The 20,695-nt window shown below is 40.6% G+C and overlaps 1 protein-coding gene across 1 annotated transcript in view; it reads left to right on the top strand.

The window, feature by feature from the left end:
• The window catches only part of stk10 (serine/threonine kinase 10), a 93,753-nt gene that overhangs the window by 15,544 nt on the left and 57,514 nt on the right, over nt 1-20,695 (top strand). The window contains exon 2 of the mRNA XM_061962521.2: nt 7,895-8,059. Within this exon, the coding sequence (XP_061818505.1) occupies nt 7,895-8,059 (165 nt within the window). The remainder of the gene's footprint in view (nt 1-7,894; nt 8,060-20,695) is intronic.

Here is a 20,695-nt window from a genome sequence, read left to right as displayed (position 1 = left end):
ATGAATAACTTTACTGAGAGATTTGAGCAGGGTACAAGCACATGACGAACATTTTTACGACCAACCGGAAACATAGCAACCAGGCTAGCAACGCACCTCCTTTACGGCAGCTGTCGCAACGTTCTTAAAGCAACCGCAGCACATACATATACACAACATATAAGACATGATCTCCCTTTTTTAACTTTTGTTTTTCGTTCCTTGTAAACAAAACAAAATCACACTGTATATGTGCTGTCTGTCTAATTATAAATAATGCAGACGAGGCGTGTTGGCTGAGTTCTTGACGTTTACTTTCACAGCGTGCTCATAACCTCATTCATAGCTGCCGGCTGGCGACATGCAACAACACTTTTCGGGGCTACAGCACATGCTCGTCACTCCCGTTGCATGCTGGGTAGTGTAGTTGTTATATTCACTAGCTCATAACATCACATCTTTCCCCCTATAAAGAAATAATGTTAACCCAATAAAGTGTATTTCTTTTTTTAGCTTTAACTTTTCATTTTTTAGCTTTGTAACCACATTTGCTAACAACTTTTCTTTTCATAGAATTTTCTTTCAATAAAGAAATAAAGTGCAAGAATGTCAAAGCATCATAACAAACAGTTATGTCAAATAGCAGCAGAAGTGCACTTTTTGGAGAGCTGTATTATTTTAAGTTTTGTGCCCAAGGGACTGATTTTATTTAACACTATATTATTATTTATACACCTATAGTGATCACAGAGACAGGTTGTTTTTGTGTTACTGTATATATTTGTTTTTCTGAAAAATCCCACTTAATATACTTTGGGTAACAACAGTCAATATTTATTTATTTTATTTTATTTTTTTAGGGGGGTAACGGTCAATATTTATTTATTTATTGGATTTAATTTTTTTCTTATATAATAAAAGTGAGCTTTTGTTAAACCAAATATTGTGTTTTTTTCCATATACAACAACCTATCTGGACTCGATAAGAGAATCGATTCGATAAGAGGATTCGATAATAGGCTCGAACTCGATAATTTCTTATCAAACATCATCTCTACGCTGCGGTGAAAAAAAAAGAGGCAACTTTACACAAGCAGGGCAAACGGGCTGGTGCTTAAGCAGTGTTTATAACTATCTACTTGAATAATTAGTTTTTGAAATACTAAATAATGCTATTATATGTGCATATGTTGTATCTGCTGATATAGTTCTGTTGTAGTTGTAAAAAATAAACAAAAAACAGATACCGATAAAAAGAGGCAGATACCGTGATAATGCCAAATATCGTCGCCGTTCTCTTATTAAAACAATACATCAAATCAAGATAATTGAGATCGGATTATAATAAAAAATTGTGCTGTCAAATTATACATTTCTTAAATCAGATTAATAGCACTTTTGAATTTGGATTAATCATGATTGATCACAGTATAAATTACTTCCTTACATCATTTAAATTAGCCTAAAAAAGACCCCAATATTTGGACAAATGTGCAATTTGTTGGCCAACCGTGCATGTGATTACAGTGATGGACGGACTTAAGCAAGACACTCTCTGCATACTGATTACTAAACAGATGTGGCATGCAGGCAGAGGGTTGATGATGTCAGACGGACAAAAGACGCACAGTGTAGCTGACAATGAATGAGTGAGGTCATACGGGCTGAGAGGTAATCCCATGCATGTGTCGCAGGGTTGCAAACAGGAAAGACAAGAAGCAAGAAGTCGTTATACTGTAAGTACAGACTATCTGTGCTCAGCATTGTTGCTAGAACTTTGTGTCGCTACAAAAACTATAGCGTGTTATTTTTTTATACCAGGAATATTAGTGTAAAGTAAGGATGTCACAATAAATAGGGGTCATTTTATTGAGACAGTCCGAACATTGGCCACACTTTAGCCACAATGCCTCGCACAATGCCTGAATTTGCAGACCGGCTAGCGCTAGCTCGCTTAAAGCTATCATGAATACAAGAGACATTAACATCTTTACTGCAACACGACATACCACAATCTGAACTTGTATAAACAAATTGCTGTTTGAGCAACTTTTTGAGCACATTCAACAATACCGTGATGATAAATGATAACCGTGATATGACATTTTCCGATATCATTACATCCCGAGTGTAAAGTAACACGGCAAAGCAGAGACGAGACCAAAACCGACATGAACTGCAAGCCTGACTAGAGCCACTCCATCTCCATGGAAACCAGCCCCCAACAAAAAGCTTGTATGAAGCGTGACACAGACCAAAACTTTGTGGGGCTTTCTTTGTCTCAAGAGCAGCGTCAAAGAAAACTTTTTGACAGAGGTACTCGGACATTGCACGATGATTTCTGTCATGAGTGAAAAAGTGTAGGCACACTCTTTGCTGTGTAAGGTGTTTGCCAGTTTATTATATTTTTTGTTTAATTTCCACCTTCTCGTTACAGAAAACCTGTTTGTGTTTCATAAGAGCATGTTGTAGCTTTCGCAAAGTTCAATTTTTAGTTGTCTTTACTAAACATCCACTTAGGTGTGTGCTTATGTTAGGTGTGTGCTTGTTATGTAACCTTTTAGAGTCATTGTCTATGTGTACAGTTTATGCATTTATGCAATGCAGCTACGCTAAGCCAGTGTTTTTCAACCACTGTGCCGCGGAATACAGTCTGGTGTGCTGTGGGAGATTATCTAATTTCACCCATTTGGTGTAAAAAATATTTTTTGCGAACCAGTAATTATAGTCTGAAAATTGTGTGTTGTTGTTGAGTGTCGGTGCTGTCTAGAGCTCGGCAGAGTCACCGTGTAATACTCTTGCATATCAGTAGGTGGCAGCAGGTAGCTAATTGCTTTGTAGATGTCGGTAACAGCGGGAGGCAGCGTGCAGGTAAAAAGGTATCAAATGCTTAAAAAAATAAATAAACGAAAGGTAAGTGCCACTAAGAAAAAGCATTGAACCTTAGGGAAGGCTATGCAGAACGAAACTAAAACTGAACTCTCTACGAAGTAAACAAAAACAGAATGCTGGACGACAGCAAAGACTTACTGTGGAGCAAAGATGGCGTCCACATTGTACATCTGAACATGACATGACAATTGACAATGTCCCCACGAAGAAGGATAAAAAAAAAAAGTAGATGCGGCAAATATCGCTCAAAGGAAGACATGAAACTGCTACAGGAAAATACAAAAAAAATAGAAAAAAGGCGCGCAAGACAAGAACTAAAGCACTACACACAGGAAAACAGAAAAAAACTCCAAATAAGTCACGGCGTGATGTGACGGGTCGTGACAGTACATCTACTTTGAGACAAGAGCTCTTGATGCATGGTTGGTTATGGTTGAAAGTCATATCCAACAATTGTGACGACGACTTTTTACTGTCAACTGAGTTTCGTTTTTAATACATTTCTGCTGGTGTTGTGCCTCCGGATTTTTTTTTTTTTCGCTAAAAATGTGCCTTGGCTAAAAAAAGGTTGAAAAACACTGCGCTAAACTAGCAATACATGAATCAATTGATGTTAATGGAGTGGGAGAATGCCAATGTCAGATTGAGCAGAATAATGATGCTGGAAACAGTTACATTGTTAGATATATTTTCCTAAAGAATAATGTTATTGCTTTGACATAGAGCAGGGGTTTGCCTGGCACTTTAAACACTTGTGATTATAGAGTGACAAATCATGAAGCCTTGAAAGACGAACATGTCTAATGTATGTAGTGTTGACAAAAAAACATGTCCTCAGTTTAACAACAAAATGCTATCTATGTATTGTCTGTTCATGTGATTTATAGACAGAACTAAACATGTGTCCATTGATCAGCCACTGATCAGTTGTAATATTATTGCAGGAGGCCAAATTTAATGAGGGTTTCTTTCTGTCAGTGTTTTTTTTCTATACAGACAAACTGTGTCCAGTACGGAAAACTATATATGCTCTTCAGTGATTGACAGGAGCAGTAATATTGCTTTAATTATAGCGATATATTACTATATGTATTGTTATAGATATTGTATTGGTGTAAAGGTGTTGCATTACTTTTTGATTAAACTTTGTTGTACACTGCAGCTTTACAGATGCCAAGTGCTGCTGTAAAAATAGATTTATTCGATGCGGGATGAAAAAAAAAGATTAGTATTAAGTTAAGTTAAAGTACCAATGATTGTCACACACACACTAGGTGTGGTGAAAGTTGTCCTCTGCATTTGACCCATCCCCTTGTTCACCCCCTGGGAGGTGAGGGGAGCAGTGAGCAGCAGCGGTGGCCGCGCTCGGAAATAATTTTGGTGATTTAACCCCCAATTCCAACCCTTAATGCTGAGTGCCAAGCAGGGAGGTAATGGGTCCCATTTTTATAGTCTTTGGTATGACTCGGCCGGGGTTTGAACTCACAACCTACCGATCTCAGGGCGGACACTCTAACCACTAGGCCACTGAGCTATCCACTATCCAGCAGGGATGAGCAGATCGATGTCAGGGTTTACCCCGGACTGCCAAGATACCTGTGGTGGTGGTGGCGTTGTCAGTGTGTGGTTATGAGCGTGGTCCCCACGATGTAATTGACTAATTTGCATAATGGTGTTATATTTTCTTTAAAAAGACTCAAAAAATGTATACATTTAAAAACAAATCTGTTACTAATTAGTATCAACATATATATTTTATTGTTTTGCCATATTTTCAATTGTTGCTGCTCATTGTACAATATACTTTGTTGAGAGTGTCTACAGCAGGGGTGTCCGCGAACAGGTTTAACCGGCACGCGGGATGAGTTGCTAAGTATAAAAATGTACCCGAAATTTTTGAATGAAAGAAACAGCTGTTCTAAATGTGCCCACTGGATGTCGCAATAGCAATTCTTTGTATCTTTGTAGATGATGCTACATATGTACAAAATAAAACCACATGGGTTAGTACATCAGTCGAGGAAAATGATCAAACTACATAAATAACATACTATAATTTTTTTTATCTTGATAGATTGAAAATGAACACCAATGGGTTGATTGATGAACATTATCACATAATTTATTCAGAAAATATAAATAACGACAAATAAAGATAGAATACTATTAACCGCTACATGTAAGTGTAAAAAACAACAACAACATTATGATTTGTACAATTTCAGCATGTGCTTGTTCTATTTTTAAACAAAGAAAACAATCTGGAGTTGTCTTTATTTTTAAGTTATCGCGCCGTGATTTTACTAGTCCGGCCCATGTGGCCCCCCCCCGATCTAAAATGAGTTTGACACCCCTGGTCTAGAGACTTGTAATGAGTTTTTTTTAATTAAAAACAACTAGCAACATTGTAGAAGGCTGTCTGCGGGCAAATCTGGGATATCTTACAATTATGTCAACATTGCAGACATGCTGACAACACTCCAGACAATCGTGTGCGTTTCGTTTACATCCGGGTTCGGCAGCGCAGTCTTTTTTCTGTGGTTGAGTTTTCGGTACATCACTTGCCGATAGTGCGCAAATAATAGGCTATATATATATATATATATATATATATATATCAATTCATACTGTAACTAGCTGGTGTTAATGTTTAATATTCGTGTTGTGTGGATTTGATGTCAGTTTTTCTCATGTTTGCAAACGTCCGTGCGTGCCTAAAAGGTGATTGGCGGAGAATGAGGACGTGTTGTTGTGTCGGGGGAAGCACAGAGACAAAAGTGTTTGCACGGGAGGTAAAACCTGTTGGTATTGTGCCATTTGTTATTATAAGATTGGTAATAAAAAATTAAAAATAGCGTCAGACTTTGTGTGATTTGTACTTCAATTACCTTAAGGGGAAACCCTGTATGTGATCGCCATTGCAGATTAATGCCTATTATTGTTGATCCCCTCCGGCTGACACCTTATATGTTTTAGACCCCCGGCTGACAAGCGACTAGCAGCTAATTATGAGTCTGCATACACAGTGAGCCACTCGCCTAATTTATTAATAACCACCTCCATTACGACAAAATTTTTTTTTATTTCTTAGGATTTATAGTTTCACCATCAAGTAAAATTATCACTAGAGCACGAGGTTAAACATGTTACACACCGAGAGCAAGCCGGGAGCAGGCAGTGATGGGCAGTAACAAGCTACATCTCGCTAAGAAAAAAATGCCCAAAACCTTAGTTTTTAGTTGTTTACTCTGTAAACCAAAATCATAACTGCTCTCTTCATTTAAGATGTCCAACACATATTTAGGAACACACATTAAGGTGATTTGAGTTCATGAAAAGTTTTATTCCACATAATTACCAACTGTTCCCAAACAACACACAAGTCGTTTTTTTGTTGTCAAGGTTTTTTCTCACTGTAGGCAGAGAAAATTAATGACAATATAGGGGTGGGACAAAGAAAAGGCAAACTAAGTAAATACATACAGTGGGGTGTGGGGACCCCGAGAGGTAGTTGTAAGGTGTGCCAAGCTGAATGACAGATAGTTAATAGTAATAGACCCTTATTGGGTCCATTTGTACACTCTGAGTTACATTAACATTGATTGATATTATACATGTGGGCCCATAGATATACATACTGTTAAATGTAGCTTTGATGTAGCAAGCTACTTTTGCTGTGTAGCTTGTAATGTAGCTTGATACAATTATCCGGGGATAGCTTCCCCTATAGCCTAGCTACATTTAATCGAGAGTAACTTGTAGCTTAGCTTACTATATTTTCCAAGTAGCTTGCTAATAGCTAAGCTAACTGCTAAGCTAGCTCGAAACAACATGAGAAATCAGTGCTTAGTGAAGTGTATGAAGTGTCGATGGAACCGCGTGACAGCAGAATGTAAGCAATTATTAACAGGAGAGGATGATATAACTGCAACAATACGTATTAGGAGGGTGGATCGATCTAGAAATTGGGGTAGAATACCAGTATATGATCGATACTAGAGTGATTAGGTTGATATTTATATTTATTCAAAGTCATTTCGTAACAGAAAATAGAAGACTTTAAGGTTAAAAACCAAAGGATTTCAGAGAATTAGTAGATTTGACTTTTTAGTTTTTGTGTACTTTTGACTTTGTTTTGCTCAAACAATTGTATGTAATGAAAGAGAAAAAATAACTGGTTTGAATATCATGTTGATTTTGTAAAACTGTCAAAGCCACTCACAATAAACAAATGTAAAAATGTATAGTTAATACATGATCGGAATTGTTATCGGCCGATCTCACTAATGATTGATCGGAACCGAAAGCATAAAACCCTAAACAAAACATCCCTAGCCAGAACACTACAAATGCATTGTCGTGGTATTAAAATATTCACAGCAAACAAAGGTGCAGCCCTGCATTGGTTTCTGTTGACTGAATAGTTTTATTGAAGTAGAACAAACTTCCTTTAAAAGTACTTGTGCATCATCCACTGTGGCCTTAAAAATAAGGGAGTTGAAAAAATCGGTCACAAGATAGTGGGGGTTTACAGCAGAAGGTTGAGATGCTCACAGAGGAGTGAAAGTATCTGGTGGCCCAGTGATTACTCTTTCGAGTCTTGTTAACGGAGTGGCCGACTGTCAGACTGACGGTTTGATGGCCTGGAGGAGATGTACTGTTAACGCGCACTATGTGTTGCTCGGGTGGGGGCGGCTAGCACACACACACACACATACACACAAAGACACACACACAGTGTGCTGAGATGGGTATAGGAGTGTGTAGCTGCGACCTTCTTGTGTTGATTCAGATGTTTTCTCACAGCTCCTGTAAGAAGACAGGGAGACATCAGAAGCCAATAGGTTGTTTAGGCTGTCAGCCTTTAATAGTTTGAGTAGGGGCACATGCACACTGGCATGCATCCAGAAATACCCACCCTGCATTGTTACACTGGTTACTTCCACACTCCAAGTTAAGAAAATGAATAATTGATGTGATGTGGCTCAGCTTTAACATAAAGTCACTATGGTGTCCTTATCAGGCCTGCAACAAGGAGACTGGCGTTCTGGCTGCAGCCAAAGTGATCCAGACCAAATGTGAGGAGGAGTTGGAGGACTACATGGTGGAGATCGAAATCCTGGCTAAATGCGACCACCGCTACATCGTCAAGCTGCTGGACGCCTTTTACTTCAACAACCATCTCTGGGTAGGTGGCGCTGACACCATGGGTGATGCTGACTAATGTATAATGTGACTTTTGTACACTTTGCACACAAAAAGGTAAACATTTACAAAAATACATGCACACATACGTTTTTTTTGACAAATACACCACATGATTTGAGTCCATAAGTCTTATCTGATTTGAAGTTTTCTCACACAGCTCATTAAGCTTTACAAAACACCAAAGGTAACTTTACGGTGTTCACACCACCAAATTTAATACACTCCTTTAGGGCAGTGTTTTTCAACCTTTTCTGAGCCAAGGCACATTTTTTTATTTGAAAAAATCTCAAGGCACACCACCAGCAGAAAACATAAAGGTGGGCGGGGCCGGGGGGCGGGGTTGAGGGGGGAAGAGTATATTTATAGCTAGAATTCACTGAAATTCAAGTATTTCTTGTATATATATATATGTATATATCTATCAAATATCTAGCACCTATCAAATACACAGTAATGTAAACACAGTTGTTCTACTAACTGTACTGTACTTGCTGCTTACTTAAAAAAAAAATAACACTGACCTTTCACTATTTGAGTAGCCTTTGTTCTGCCATTTGAGTACTGGCGAGCGATCCCTGAATCCGGGAACATATCCTTCACAGATTCGTTGAAAACATCCGCAAATAAGAACGGGATGTTGCTTGCAGCTATCAGCATAGCCATCTTTGTCTCGGCATATGTTACACCCTCGGGTCTCCATTTAGCAAGGTGGCCCATAATACTGGGCTGTGACCGATGCTGCGTTGCCGCCGCCTTGTGCTTCTCTGACCGTTCATGAGTGACTATATCCATTCGGCCACCGTGTTCAATGGAGAAGTCTGATCTACAAAATTTGCAGGCAGCATACCCATTTCCCTTCGAGCTGTCCTGGATGAACTGAAATGCTTGTTTCCAATCATTTTGGAACTTGCAAGCGTATTTCTTCTTCTTACTCGTCGTCGCCATGACTGTCTCTTCTTCGTTCTTCTGCTTCGTCTCCTTCTTGTTGTGTGTGCAGTTGTGCACTCTCCAAAAGCCGTAGATGTTATAACGTGACTGGGCCGGCATGCTATTTATATGGAGGAAAAGCGGACGTGACGACAGGCTGTCCTCACTCAGGTCCGCATGGACCAATATTGTTGTCCGGCTGGAAATCGGGAGAAATTCGGGAGAATGGTTGTCCCGGGAGATTTTCGGGAGAGGCATTGAAATTCGTGAGTCTCCCGGAAAATTCGGGAGGGTTGGCAAGTATGAGTCCGGGGTCTCTGTTGTCATATTTTACCCTTAATATTGCGTCACACGTTTTCAATGGGAGACAGGTCTGGACTACAAAAAATTAATTAATTAATTAAATTAAAGTACCAATGATTGTCACACACACACACTAGGTGTGGTGAAATGTGTCCTCTGCATTTGACCATCCCCTTTGATCACCCCCTGGTGAGGGGAGCAGTGGGCAGCAGCGGTGCCGCGCCCGGGAATCATTTTTGGTGATTTAACCCCCAATCCCAACCCTTGATGCTGAGTGCCAAGCAGGGAGGAAATGGGTCCCATTTTTACAGTCTTTGGTATGACTCGGCCGGGGTTTGAACTCACAACCTACCGATCTCAGGGCGGGCACTCTAACCACTAGGCCACTGAGTAGGCCAGTCTAGTACCCGCACTCTTTTACTACGAAGCCACGTTGTTGTAACACGTGCAGAATGTGGCTTGGCATTGTCTTGCTGAAATAAGCAGGGGCGCCCATAAAAAAAACGTTGCTTGGATGGAAACATATCAATCAATCAATCAATGTTTATTTATATAGCCCTAAATCACAAGTGTCTCAAAGGGCTGCACAAGCCACAACGACATCCTCGGTATAGCCCACATAAGGGCAAGGAAAAACTCACCCCAGTGGGACGTCGATGTGAATGACTATGAGAAACCTTGGAGAGGACCGCATATGTGGGTAACCCCCCCCCTCTAGGGAGACCGAATGCAATGGATGTCGAGTGGGTCTAACATAATATTGTGAGAGTCCAGTCCATAGTGGATCCAGCATAACAGTAAGAGTCCAGTCCACAGTGGGGTCAGCAGGAAACCATCCCGAGCGGAGACGGGTCAGCAGCGCAGAGATGTTCCCAACCAATATACAGGCGAGCGGTCCACCCCGGGTCCCGACCCCGGACAGCCAGCACCCCATCCATGGCCACCGGATCTGTGTGTCTTCCCCTCCACAAGGGATAGGGGGGAGCAGAGGAGAAAAGAAAAGAAACGGCAGATCAACTGGTCTAAAAAAGGGGGGCTATTCAAAGGCTAGAGTATACAAATGAGTTTTGAGATGGGACTTAAATGTTTCTACTGAGGTAGCATCTCTAACTGTTACCGGGAGGGCATTCCATAGTGCTGGAGCCCGAATAGAAAACGCTCTACAGCCCGCAGACTTTTTTTGGGCTCTGGGAATCACTAATAAGCCGGAGTTCTTTGAACGCAGATTTCTTGCCGGGACATATGGTACAATACAATCGGTAAGATAGGCTGGAGCTAGACCGTGTAGTATTTTATACGTAAGTAGTAAAACCTTAAAGTCGCATCTTAAGTGCACAGGAAGCCAGTGCAGGTGAGCCAGTATAGGCGTAATATGATCAAACTTTCTTGTTCTTGTCAAAAGTCTAGCAGCCGCATTTTGTACCAACTGTAATCTTTTAATGCTAGACATAGGGAGACCCGAAAATAATACGTTACAGTAATCGAGACGAGACGTAACGAACGCATGAATAATGATCTCAGCGTCGCTAGTGGACAAAATGGAACGAATTTTAGCGATATTACGGAGATGAAAGAAGGCCGTTTTAGTAACACTCTTAATGTGTGACTCAAAGGAGAGAGTTGGGTCGAAGATAATACCCAGATTCTTTACTGAGTCGCTTTGTGTAATTGTTTGGTTGTCAAATGTTAAGGTGGTATTATCAAATAAATGTCGGTGTTTAGCAGGACCGATAATCAGCATTTCCAGTTATGCTGCACCAAAACCTGTATGTACCTCCCAGCATTAATGGTGGCTTCACAGATGTGTTAGTTACCCATGTCTTGGGCACTAATACACCCCCATACCATCACAGATGCTGGCTTCTGAACTTTGTGCCTATAACAGTCCGGATGGTTCTTCTCCTCTTTGGTCCGGAGGACACGACGTCCACAGTTTCCAAAAACAATTTGAAATGCGGACTCGTGAGTTCAATCCCGGCCTCGGGATTTTTCTGTGTGGAGTTTGCATGTCCTCCCCGTGACTGCGTGGGTTCCCTCCGGGTACTCCGGCTTCCTCTCACCTCCAAAGACATGCACCTGGGGATAGGTTGATTGGCAACACTAAATTGGCCCTAGTGTGTGAATGTGAGTGTGAATGTTGTCTGTCTATCTGTGTTGGCCCTGTGACGAGGTGGCGACTTGTCCAGGGTGTACCCCGCCTTCCGCCCGATTGTAGCTGAGATAGGCTCCAGCGCCCCCCGTGACCCCGAAGGGAATAAGCGGTAGTAAATGGATGGATGATGGATGGACTCGTCAGACCACAGAACACTTTTCCACTTTGCATCAGTACATCTTAGATGAGCTTGAGCCCCGCTAAGCCAGCGGCGTTTCTGGGTGTTGTTGATAAATGGCTTTCGCTTTGCATAGTACAGTTTTAACTTGCACTTACAGATGTAGCGACAAACTGTAGTTACTGACAGTGGTTTTCTGAAGTGTTCCTGAGTCCATGTGGTGATATCATTTACACACCAATGTCGGTTTTTGATGCAGTACCGCCTGAGGGATCGAAGGGCACAGGCTGGTTTTCGGCATTTCCGCTTATGTGCAGTGATTTCTCCAGATTCTCTGAACATTTTGATGATGATAAATTCCTTGCAATAGCTTGTTGAGAAATGTTGTTCTTAAACTGTTCGACAATTTGCTCACAAATTTGTTCACAAAGTGGTGACCCTCGCCCCATCCTTGTTTGTGAATGACTGAGCATTTCATGGAAGCTGCTTTTACACCCAATCAGGGCACCCACCTGTTCCCAATGAGTCTGTTCACCTGTGGAATGTTCCAAATAAGTGTTGGTTGAGCATTCCTCAACTTTCTCAGTCTTTTTTTCCACTTTTGCCAGCTTTTTTTAAACATGTTGCAGGCATTAAATTCCAAATGAGTTAATGTTTACAAAAAATAACAAAGTTTACCAGTTCAAACGTTAAGTATCTTGTCTTTGCAGTGTATTCAATTGAAAATAAGTTGAAAAGGATTTGCAAATCATTGTATTCTGTTCTTATTTACTATTTAAACAACGTGCCAACTTCACTGGTTTTGGGTTTTGTATTATTTATATCGGTATTGTAAACAAAACGTGCAAAGTGTTTATTTTAAACTCAATATCACATTACTGTTACTATCAGTGTTCTGAAAGTTACTTTTAAAAAGTTACTAATTGTTGTTACTCGTCAACCAAAAATGTAATTTAAAAATGTATTAAATTACTCTTTAAATATAATTAGTTTCTAAGGAAAGTAATTGTGTTTCTTAAAAAAAAAACTAAACGTTAAGTATATGTCATATATACAGTTGAGAAGTTTATTAGAGCTGCGTGTGTGTGTGTTGCCAAGCGACGTGTGACGTCAGCGAAGGTTTCAGCTGAACTGTATTTGTTGGATTTAGCAGTTAGCAGCGGCAGTTTGTCTGCCCTGGTGGCTGTTCCGTTAAATATTTTCACCGGCTTATGTTACCTCTGGTTAATAAATAGGAGCCGCCAGCCGCTGGAGCTACGGTACGGGCATATTAGCCGGATGCACGCTAGACCTTTCCCGCGCGCCGGACCCCTCTTCAGCTGTGGTGCTTGCCGGGCCCCTCAGCAGCGGTGCATTGCCTTAAACGGCCGATACAAAACCACATCAAAAGATACCTGTATGGCGGTATTGTCTCAAATATATGTCTCTTTCTAAAATATATTGGTATTAACTGTAATATTGGTATACCGCCCAGCCCTAATAGACAGTTCGTCTGATGATTATAAATCTTTAATATTTTTTTCAAAACTATTATTAATCTATTTGCTAATTTACTGGTAATATCTGAAAAAGCTATCAATCTGTCAATCCTTTCCGTGTCCGGGCCGGGTGAAGTTTCCCGTGTTGAGTCAAATTAAGCCGCAACACTGTTATGCAATTATGCAATTTTTTTTTGTGTGTGTGTGTATGACTATGGCTTAGTCATGTCACTTTTTTGTCTGATAATTATACATATTATTATTATTCGAAATTAATAATAATCTAGTTGTTGATTTTTACTGTTAATATCTGGTTATTTTCTGTTATAACATGTTTCTATTTACACTTCTGTTAAAATGTATTTCCTTTGTTTTAAAAGGAAATCAATCAATCATTGTTTATTTATATAGCCCTAAATCACAAGTGTCTCAAAGGGCTGCACAAGCCACAACGACATCCTCGGTACAGAGCTCACATAAGGGCAAGGAAAAACTCACCCCAGTGGGACATCGATGTGAATGACTATGAGAAACCTTGGAGAGGACCGCATATGTGGGTAACCCCCCCCCTCTAGGGGAGACCGAATGCAATGGATGTCGAGTGGGTCTGACATAATATTGTGAGAGTCCAGTCCATAGTGGATCCAACATAATAGTAAGAGTCCAGTCCATAGTGGGGCCAGCAGGAAACCATCCCGAGCGGAGACGGGTCAGCAGCGCAGAGATGTTCCCAACCGATGCACAGGCAATCTATTTTATCGGTACAGGAAAAAGGAAAACATTGGATTTAAGAACGACAGACTTGATATGAAGTTTAGCACTTTTAAAAGTAAGAAAGTTAAACATTAAGTTTATTTTGCCTGTGTGTGACGTCATCAAAACAAAAATGCTGAAAAACTACGGTGGCTGAGATAGTCACAACAAACGCAAATGCCACAAGACAATATCATTAATTACAACACAACAACTTTCAGCTACAGCACGATTGTAAAAGCCACTACAAATACAAACGACACGACACAATGATTTTAAGCCGCAACACAACTTTAAGCCACACAAAATGGAAGTGACTGTATAGCTGGGTCAAGGAACTTTATATTGCAGGTAAATCTATACTTACTGTACTTTCATTGAAATAACATGAATGCACTGGCCATTGATTGTTGTTTGTGTCCATAATTTATTCATAGATAATTCCTTTACAAGAAATAACAGGAATATAGTAAGCTTCACCTGTAGTGTCCAGTATCCAGTATTTTATCCAATATTTATTTCATAGCCACACTGGTTGATTTTTTTTTTTTTTTGCTAAAAAGCTACTGAATCGATTTCAACTCACTAAATCATTTCGGATTGAATCGTTTAAAAAAATTAGCTTGTTCCTAAATCGTATTTGCAACCACAAAAATCAAATTGAATCGTTGTTAAAACAAATTGTTACACACCTATTTATATCGTATATCGTCTGTAACGCAACCCTATCGACTACTCATTTAAATGCTTTGGTTTTTTCCCCTCACAGTCCTCCTTTGTCCCTGAGTTTTAAACAACACACATGAAATTATTTTGTGATAGTACAAATATTGATCTAATCACTCTAATATTGATCATATACTGATATCACCCTTGGTATCAACACTACTATACTGTTATTGGATCGATCTGCCCTCCCCTTACGTGTACACCTGGTGGCTACACAACAACGGAGCATTGTTATTTTATTTTACATTATTTTACTAATATTAAGTACATTTTTTATTAATGCAATTGCTAGCCTGTTAATAGCTGCTCACTTTCTAGTCTTAAAGTTTACCAAGCACTTCTTTCTTGTATTGTTTCAAGCTCGCTTCGCGGCTAGCTTAGCGATTAGCATGACGTCATGTTTGTTCTGTTACTCGGTGTGTAACATGTTTAGCCTCGTCCCTGATAATGTTACTTGTGTCAGCCAGAGGACATCACGGAAATCAGTCTTTCTAAATGTAGCTTGTCTTTCAAAGCGTTCCGAGCACCACCCATAGGGGCTCTCACAAATATAATTCACAACCGCCACATTTTGTTCTGTGATTTTATCAATTGCAGTTTATCGCTTACATTCCTGAGAGTATGTTTTTGTCCAAATCTACTGTGGCCAATAGAGCACAAGACAAGTTGAAAAAAACTGCATACATGTCGTCTAAGTCATATTTCTCCTACATATGAATAGTCTGTTGAATGTGAACGATAACAAAAGGTAAAAAAAAACAGAATCCCATGGGTAACATAATGCATCTGAGGTGACCGGGTCTCCCCCCGTCCCCCACACCCCTTCTGAGGTGACCGGGTCTCCCCCCGTCCCCCACACCCCTTCCGATGCTACAACAGGAATGTGCTGTGGATCTCTTTCCGTTTGCTGCTTTTGAGTTATTTTTTTCTTAAGTATGAATTTTTCAACCTCCAGTTTCTTCTGGCCAAGGAAAATAGTGACCTCTTGCTGTGCCAGGACCTTAATTATTCTGGAGATTTACAAGCCGACCAGAAGGCTAAAGATAGTTGTCTTTGTAATGCTGCTTCCCATCAAATAATAACAATAATAATGATAATAATACCGGTAATATATTTTATTTTCTGTTTTATATTTTATTGAAATATATACATGCACAGTAAGTACAGATAATAACAGAGTGCACACTAAATTTGGCCCTTCAAAACAATGACCACATTTAGTTGCAGCTATGCGTGTTTACAATGTTTTTAATGTCAAAAGTGAGCACAGCTGTGTCACAGCCTCCCAGAATTGTCATGTTGTCATGGTTTTTGTTGGCCATAGCTGGAATTCCTTAGCCACCCCCACTGCCCCCCAGTCAGAGCTGGATTCATTGTGACGGTTAGTTTGTGCAACAAACATCCTTGCCTGCCCTATTCAAGCCACATGCTTCCTCAGTACATCTCACTTCCAGATGCCATTTGGGATTTCCCATAGTCATTCCCTCAACTTTCTGCTACTTATAATGTAGAGACCCCCTCAACATAGTGCAATAATGCAACAATAATGCTCAATGCAATCCTAATATGCTGCATTGTGTCACATTTTGTTACTATATAATAGGGTTGTACGGTATACCGGTATTAGTAAAGTACTGTGATACTATTGAATCATATTCAGTACTATACCACCACTGAAAAGTACCGGTCCCCCGCACCCCCGTCGTCGTCACGTTGTGTCATTGCTGGTTTACCAGCAGACGAGCATGTTCGATAGCGCACAATCACGAAGTACTTACAAGCAGACATAGTGTGTAGATAGAAAAGGGAGAACGGACGCATTTTGGCTTAAAAACTAACGATAAAGGTGAAGTTATAACACTGAAACGCCCTCAAGAAGAGGTGCTTTAAGACATAGCTAGCTAGTTAGCGCCTAAAGTCCAGCCGCTGTCGGCAGTGTTTTAGCTTCTTCTAAATCACTAATCCTCGCCTTCATGGCGACAAATAAAGTATGTTTCTTACAAGTGTCATCCCTGCAGGACGAGGAATAGCTAAAAATGCTTCACTACACACCGTAGCTCACCGGCATCAAAATGTAAACAAACGCCATTGGTGGATCTACACCTAACATCCACTCAGAGGTGGGTAGAGTAGCCAGAAATTGTACTCAAGTAAGAGTACTGTTACTTTAGAGATTTATTACTCAAGTAAAAGTAAGGAGTAGTCACCCAAATATTTACTTGAGTAAAAGTAAAAAGTATGTTGTGAAAAAACTACTCAAGTACTGAGTAACTGATGAGTAACATATACACACACACACACACACATATATATATACACATATATATATATATATACTAGAGATGCGCGGATAGGCAATTATTTCATCCGCAACCGCATCAGAAAGTCGTCAACCATCCGCCATCCACCCGACCTAACATTTGATCAGAACCGCACCCGCCCACACCCGCCCGTTGTTATATATCTAATATAGACGATGCAAGGCATTAGTGAGGTTATAAAGCTTTTGCCTGTTAAAGAAAGGAGACTGATCCAAAGCAGCACAGACATTCGCGTGCCACGCTGTCACGACCCAGACGCACACCAGTGCGCAATCATATGGGAGCCGCGCTGAGCGCACCTCCAAGCGCGTCTCGCTGCCGGCGACGGCCGGGTATGGGCCCGACGCTCCAGCGCCATCCATTTTCAGGGCTAGTTGATTCGGCAGGTGGGTTGTTACACACTCCTTAGCGGGTTCCGACTTCCATGGCCACCGTCCTGCTGTCTATATCAACCAGGGTGAGCCCCACCCCCTTCGTGAGCGCACTGCGCGCGGAGTGACCCCTGCTACGCGCCCCCGGCAACAGGGCTGGCGGGCAGGTAAGCTGCGCGGGCGGAGCGCGCGGAGTGACCCCTGTTACGAGCCCCCGGCCACGGGGGCGGCGGGCAGGCAAGCTGCTTACCTGCTGCGCGTGACGCCGGCCGCGGCGAAGGCGGACGAGGCGGGGTGTCGGTGCGGTGGTGACCCTGGACGTGCGTCGGGCCCTTCTCGCGGATCGCCTCAGCTACGGCTCCCGGTGGGGCCCTCTCGGGGGAAGGGGCCTCGGTCTCGGACCCCGGCGAGGCGTCCCTTCTCCGCTCCGTAAAAGTGTCCATCTCTTTTTTTTTTTTTCTTCTGTTGTGGCATATGCAGCAGGTGCCTGCTCGTTTTTCGTATGTGGGTAACAACATTTAACTATGTATATATATTTCCGAATTGGTTTAACTGCCACCCGCCTTAATCTATTTAAAATCTAATTTTTTTTTATTTCAACCGCCCGACCCGACCCGACCCGCGGATAAAATCTAATTTTTTAAAATTTCATCCGCCCGATCCGCGGATAATCCGCGGACTCCGCGGTTGTGCCCGCAAACCGCGCATCTCTAATATATACACATATATATATATATACATACATTGATATATACAGTATATAATTTATATTTATTTATTTTGCCGTTTTTGTTTACATGTTAAAGGTGTTTTAATGAATATACATGCATGTTTAACACATATAGATTCCTTTATTTCATGAAAACAAGAATATAAGTTGGTGTATTACCTGATTCTGATGACTTGCATTGATTGTAATCAGACAGCAGTGCTGGTAACGTCCACGTTTTCAAATGGAGGAGAAAAAAAGTTCCTCCTTTCTGTCTAAAACCACATGAAAGTGGTTGGTTTTTGGCTTCTTATTCGTCCAGCTTCCATATTCGTTTTTATACACTTTACAAGAAATACATTGGCGGCAAACTCCGTAGCTTGCTAGCTTGTTTGCGCTGGCTTTCGGAGACTCTTATTTTGAAAGCGCAGGCGCGATGGAGCGGCACTTTTATTGTGAAGACAGGAACTGTGCAGTCAGTCTTTAGGCTTTTGACGGGATGTACGGTTGAAACAAAAAAGGGTATTTTTTTCCTTCACACTTTTGATTGATTGATTGGAACTTTTATTAGTAGATTGCACAGTACAGTACATATTCCGTACAATTGACCACTAAATGGTAATACCCCAATACGTTTTTCAACTTGTTTAAGTCAGGTCATGTGACCACCTGGCTCTGTTTGATTGGTCCAACGTCACCGGTGACTGCATCTGATTGGTGGAACGGAGTGAACGTCACCAGTGACTGTATTTGTTGAAACACTATGAAGGTCTGTCTGACAAACCAAAACAAACAAAGCGTGCATTAACAGATCGATAAAAAATTAGTAGCGAGTAGCGAGCTGAATGTAGATAAAAGTAGCGGAGTAAAAGTAGCGTTTCTTCTCTATAAATATACTCAAGTAAAAGTAAAAGTATGTTGCATTAAAACTACTCTTAGAAGTACAATTTATCCCAAAAGTTACTCAAGTAGATGTAACGGAGTAAATGTAGCGCGTTACTACCCACCTCTGCATCCACTGTAATGATACCAAGTACAGGAGCGTGTCAAGTCGATGCTACTATGATTACGTCGATATTTTTTTGGCATTACAACATCTTCTTTTGTTTTAAAAAAATGTATATTATGTTTATAAACTCAGGAAATACGTCCCTGGTCACATGAGGACTTTGAATATGACCAATGTATGATCCTGTAACTACTTGATATCGGATTGATACCCAAATTTGTGGTATCATCCAAAACTAATGTAAAGTATCAAACAACAGAAGAATAAGTGATTATTACATTTTAACAGAAGTGTAGATAGAACATGTTAAAATAGAAAGTAACCAGATATTAACATTAAATGAACAAGTAGATTAATAATTAATTTTCTACCACTTGTCCTTAATAATTTTGACAAAATAATAGAATGATAAATGACACAATATGTTACTGCATATGTCAGCAGACTAAATTAGGAGCCTTTGTTTGTTTACTTACTACTAAAAGACAAGTTGTCTTGTATGTTCACTATTTTATTTAAGGACAATAAGAAACATATGTTTAATGTACCCTAAGATTTTTTGTTAAAATAAAACTAATAATGCAATTTTTTGTGGTCCTCATTATTTAGAAAAGTATCGAAAAGTATCAAAATAATTTTATTACCGGTACCAAAATATTGGTATCGGGACAACACTACTATATAACATTGTTAAGTGTAAAAATAAGTTCACGACCTTAATTGTAAACCACTAGAACATTTAAATTGGTATCTGGATTTTGATTACAAGTGCCAACACTTACAGTATATTGACAATGGAGTCTTGCTGCTTTCATTCAGAGCAGGCTTACTTCATGTATGCAGGATTTTACGTTTTCAATTGTTTCCCACAATTCCAAAGAAAAAGCAAAACTGGCAGAAATGAGCTTGTATAAGGAATGCCGAATTCTCGCATGATGCCATGCATGAAAGTGCAACAAGCGAATTGAGCAAGGCGTTCCGTGTCTGACCAGTCCGGTAAGACAGACACAGAAGACGCAAGCAGAGCGAGAAGGTTGTGTTTCCTTTTCTGGTTGTGGGGCGAACAGCGTGAGAAAGCATTGGCCTTTATAGCGTGGTGACGGTACTGCGGACATCAGCACACTAGGAAGAACAAGCACACACTCAGAGGATACTTGAATACAATGGGACAAAGTAAACTTTTAACCACAAACGTATCTCAATAACTGGATAATATGTGATACTGCCTTTCAAAATGATATGTCTGCCTCATCAGAGTCCTGTTAAAGGATCATAAAATGTGACGCAACATTTAAAGAAGGCTTTAAAGGGGCTTTATTGCTGCCTCTTTACAGCAGCAATTAAATCCTCAAGAGAGGAAGTGCTGATGTGTCTCAGGCCATGTCTACACTAAGTCGTTTAACCCCTTAAACAAATAATTATTTAGCCTAAGCCCCGTTTCAGCCACACTAAACCAGCGTTTAAGGTCCTCCTCCTCGGACAAATTTTTACACGGGTAAGTCAGCCGTGTATTTCTTGAATCTCCGGCACTTAGCTTTGTATGGACTCACTGATCGTTTACAAAGTGAGTTCGGAGAGGAAGTGACGCCAGAAAGACTGCGCCCACACAGAAAGTGACGCCAGAAAGACCGCGCCACTGCGAGCTTCATAACAATCGCAGCTAAAAAGATGAAGGCGAGTCATCCAGACATGCCGTGTTTCTCCTTCTACATGTACAGAGGCTTGTGGAAATCACACATGAATACC

This window comes from Nerophis lumbriciformis, linkage group LG09 (assembly GCF_033978685.3).
Source record: "Nerophis lumbriciformis linkage group LG09, RoL_Nlum_v2.1, whole genome shotgun sequence".
Taxonomy (NCBI): Eukaryota; Metazoa; Chordata; class Actinopteri; order Syngnathiformes; family Syngnathidae; genus Nerophis; species Nerophis lumbriciformis.
Note: the sequence above shows the minus strand (reverse complement) of the source record. Positions and strands in the feature narration are given on the sequence as shown.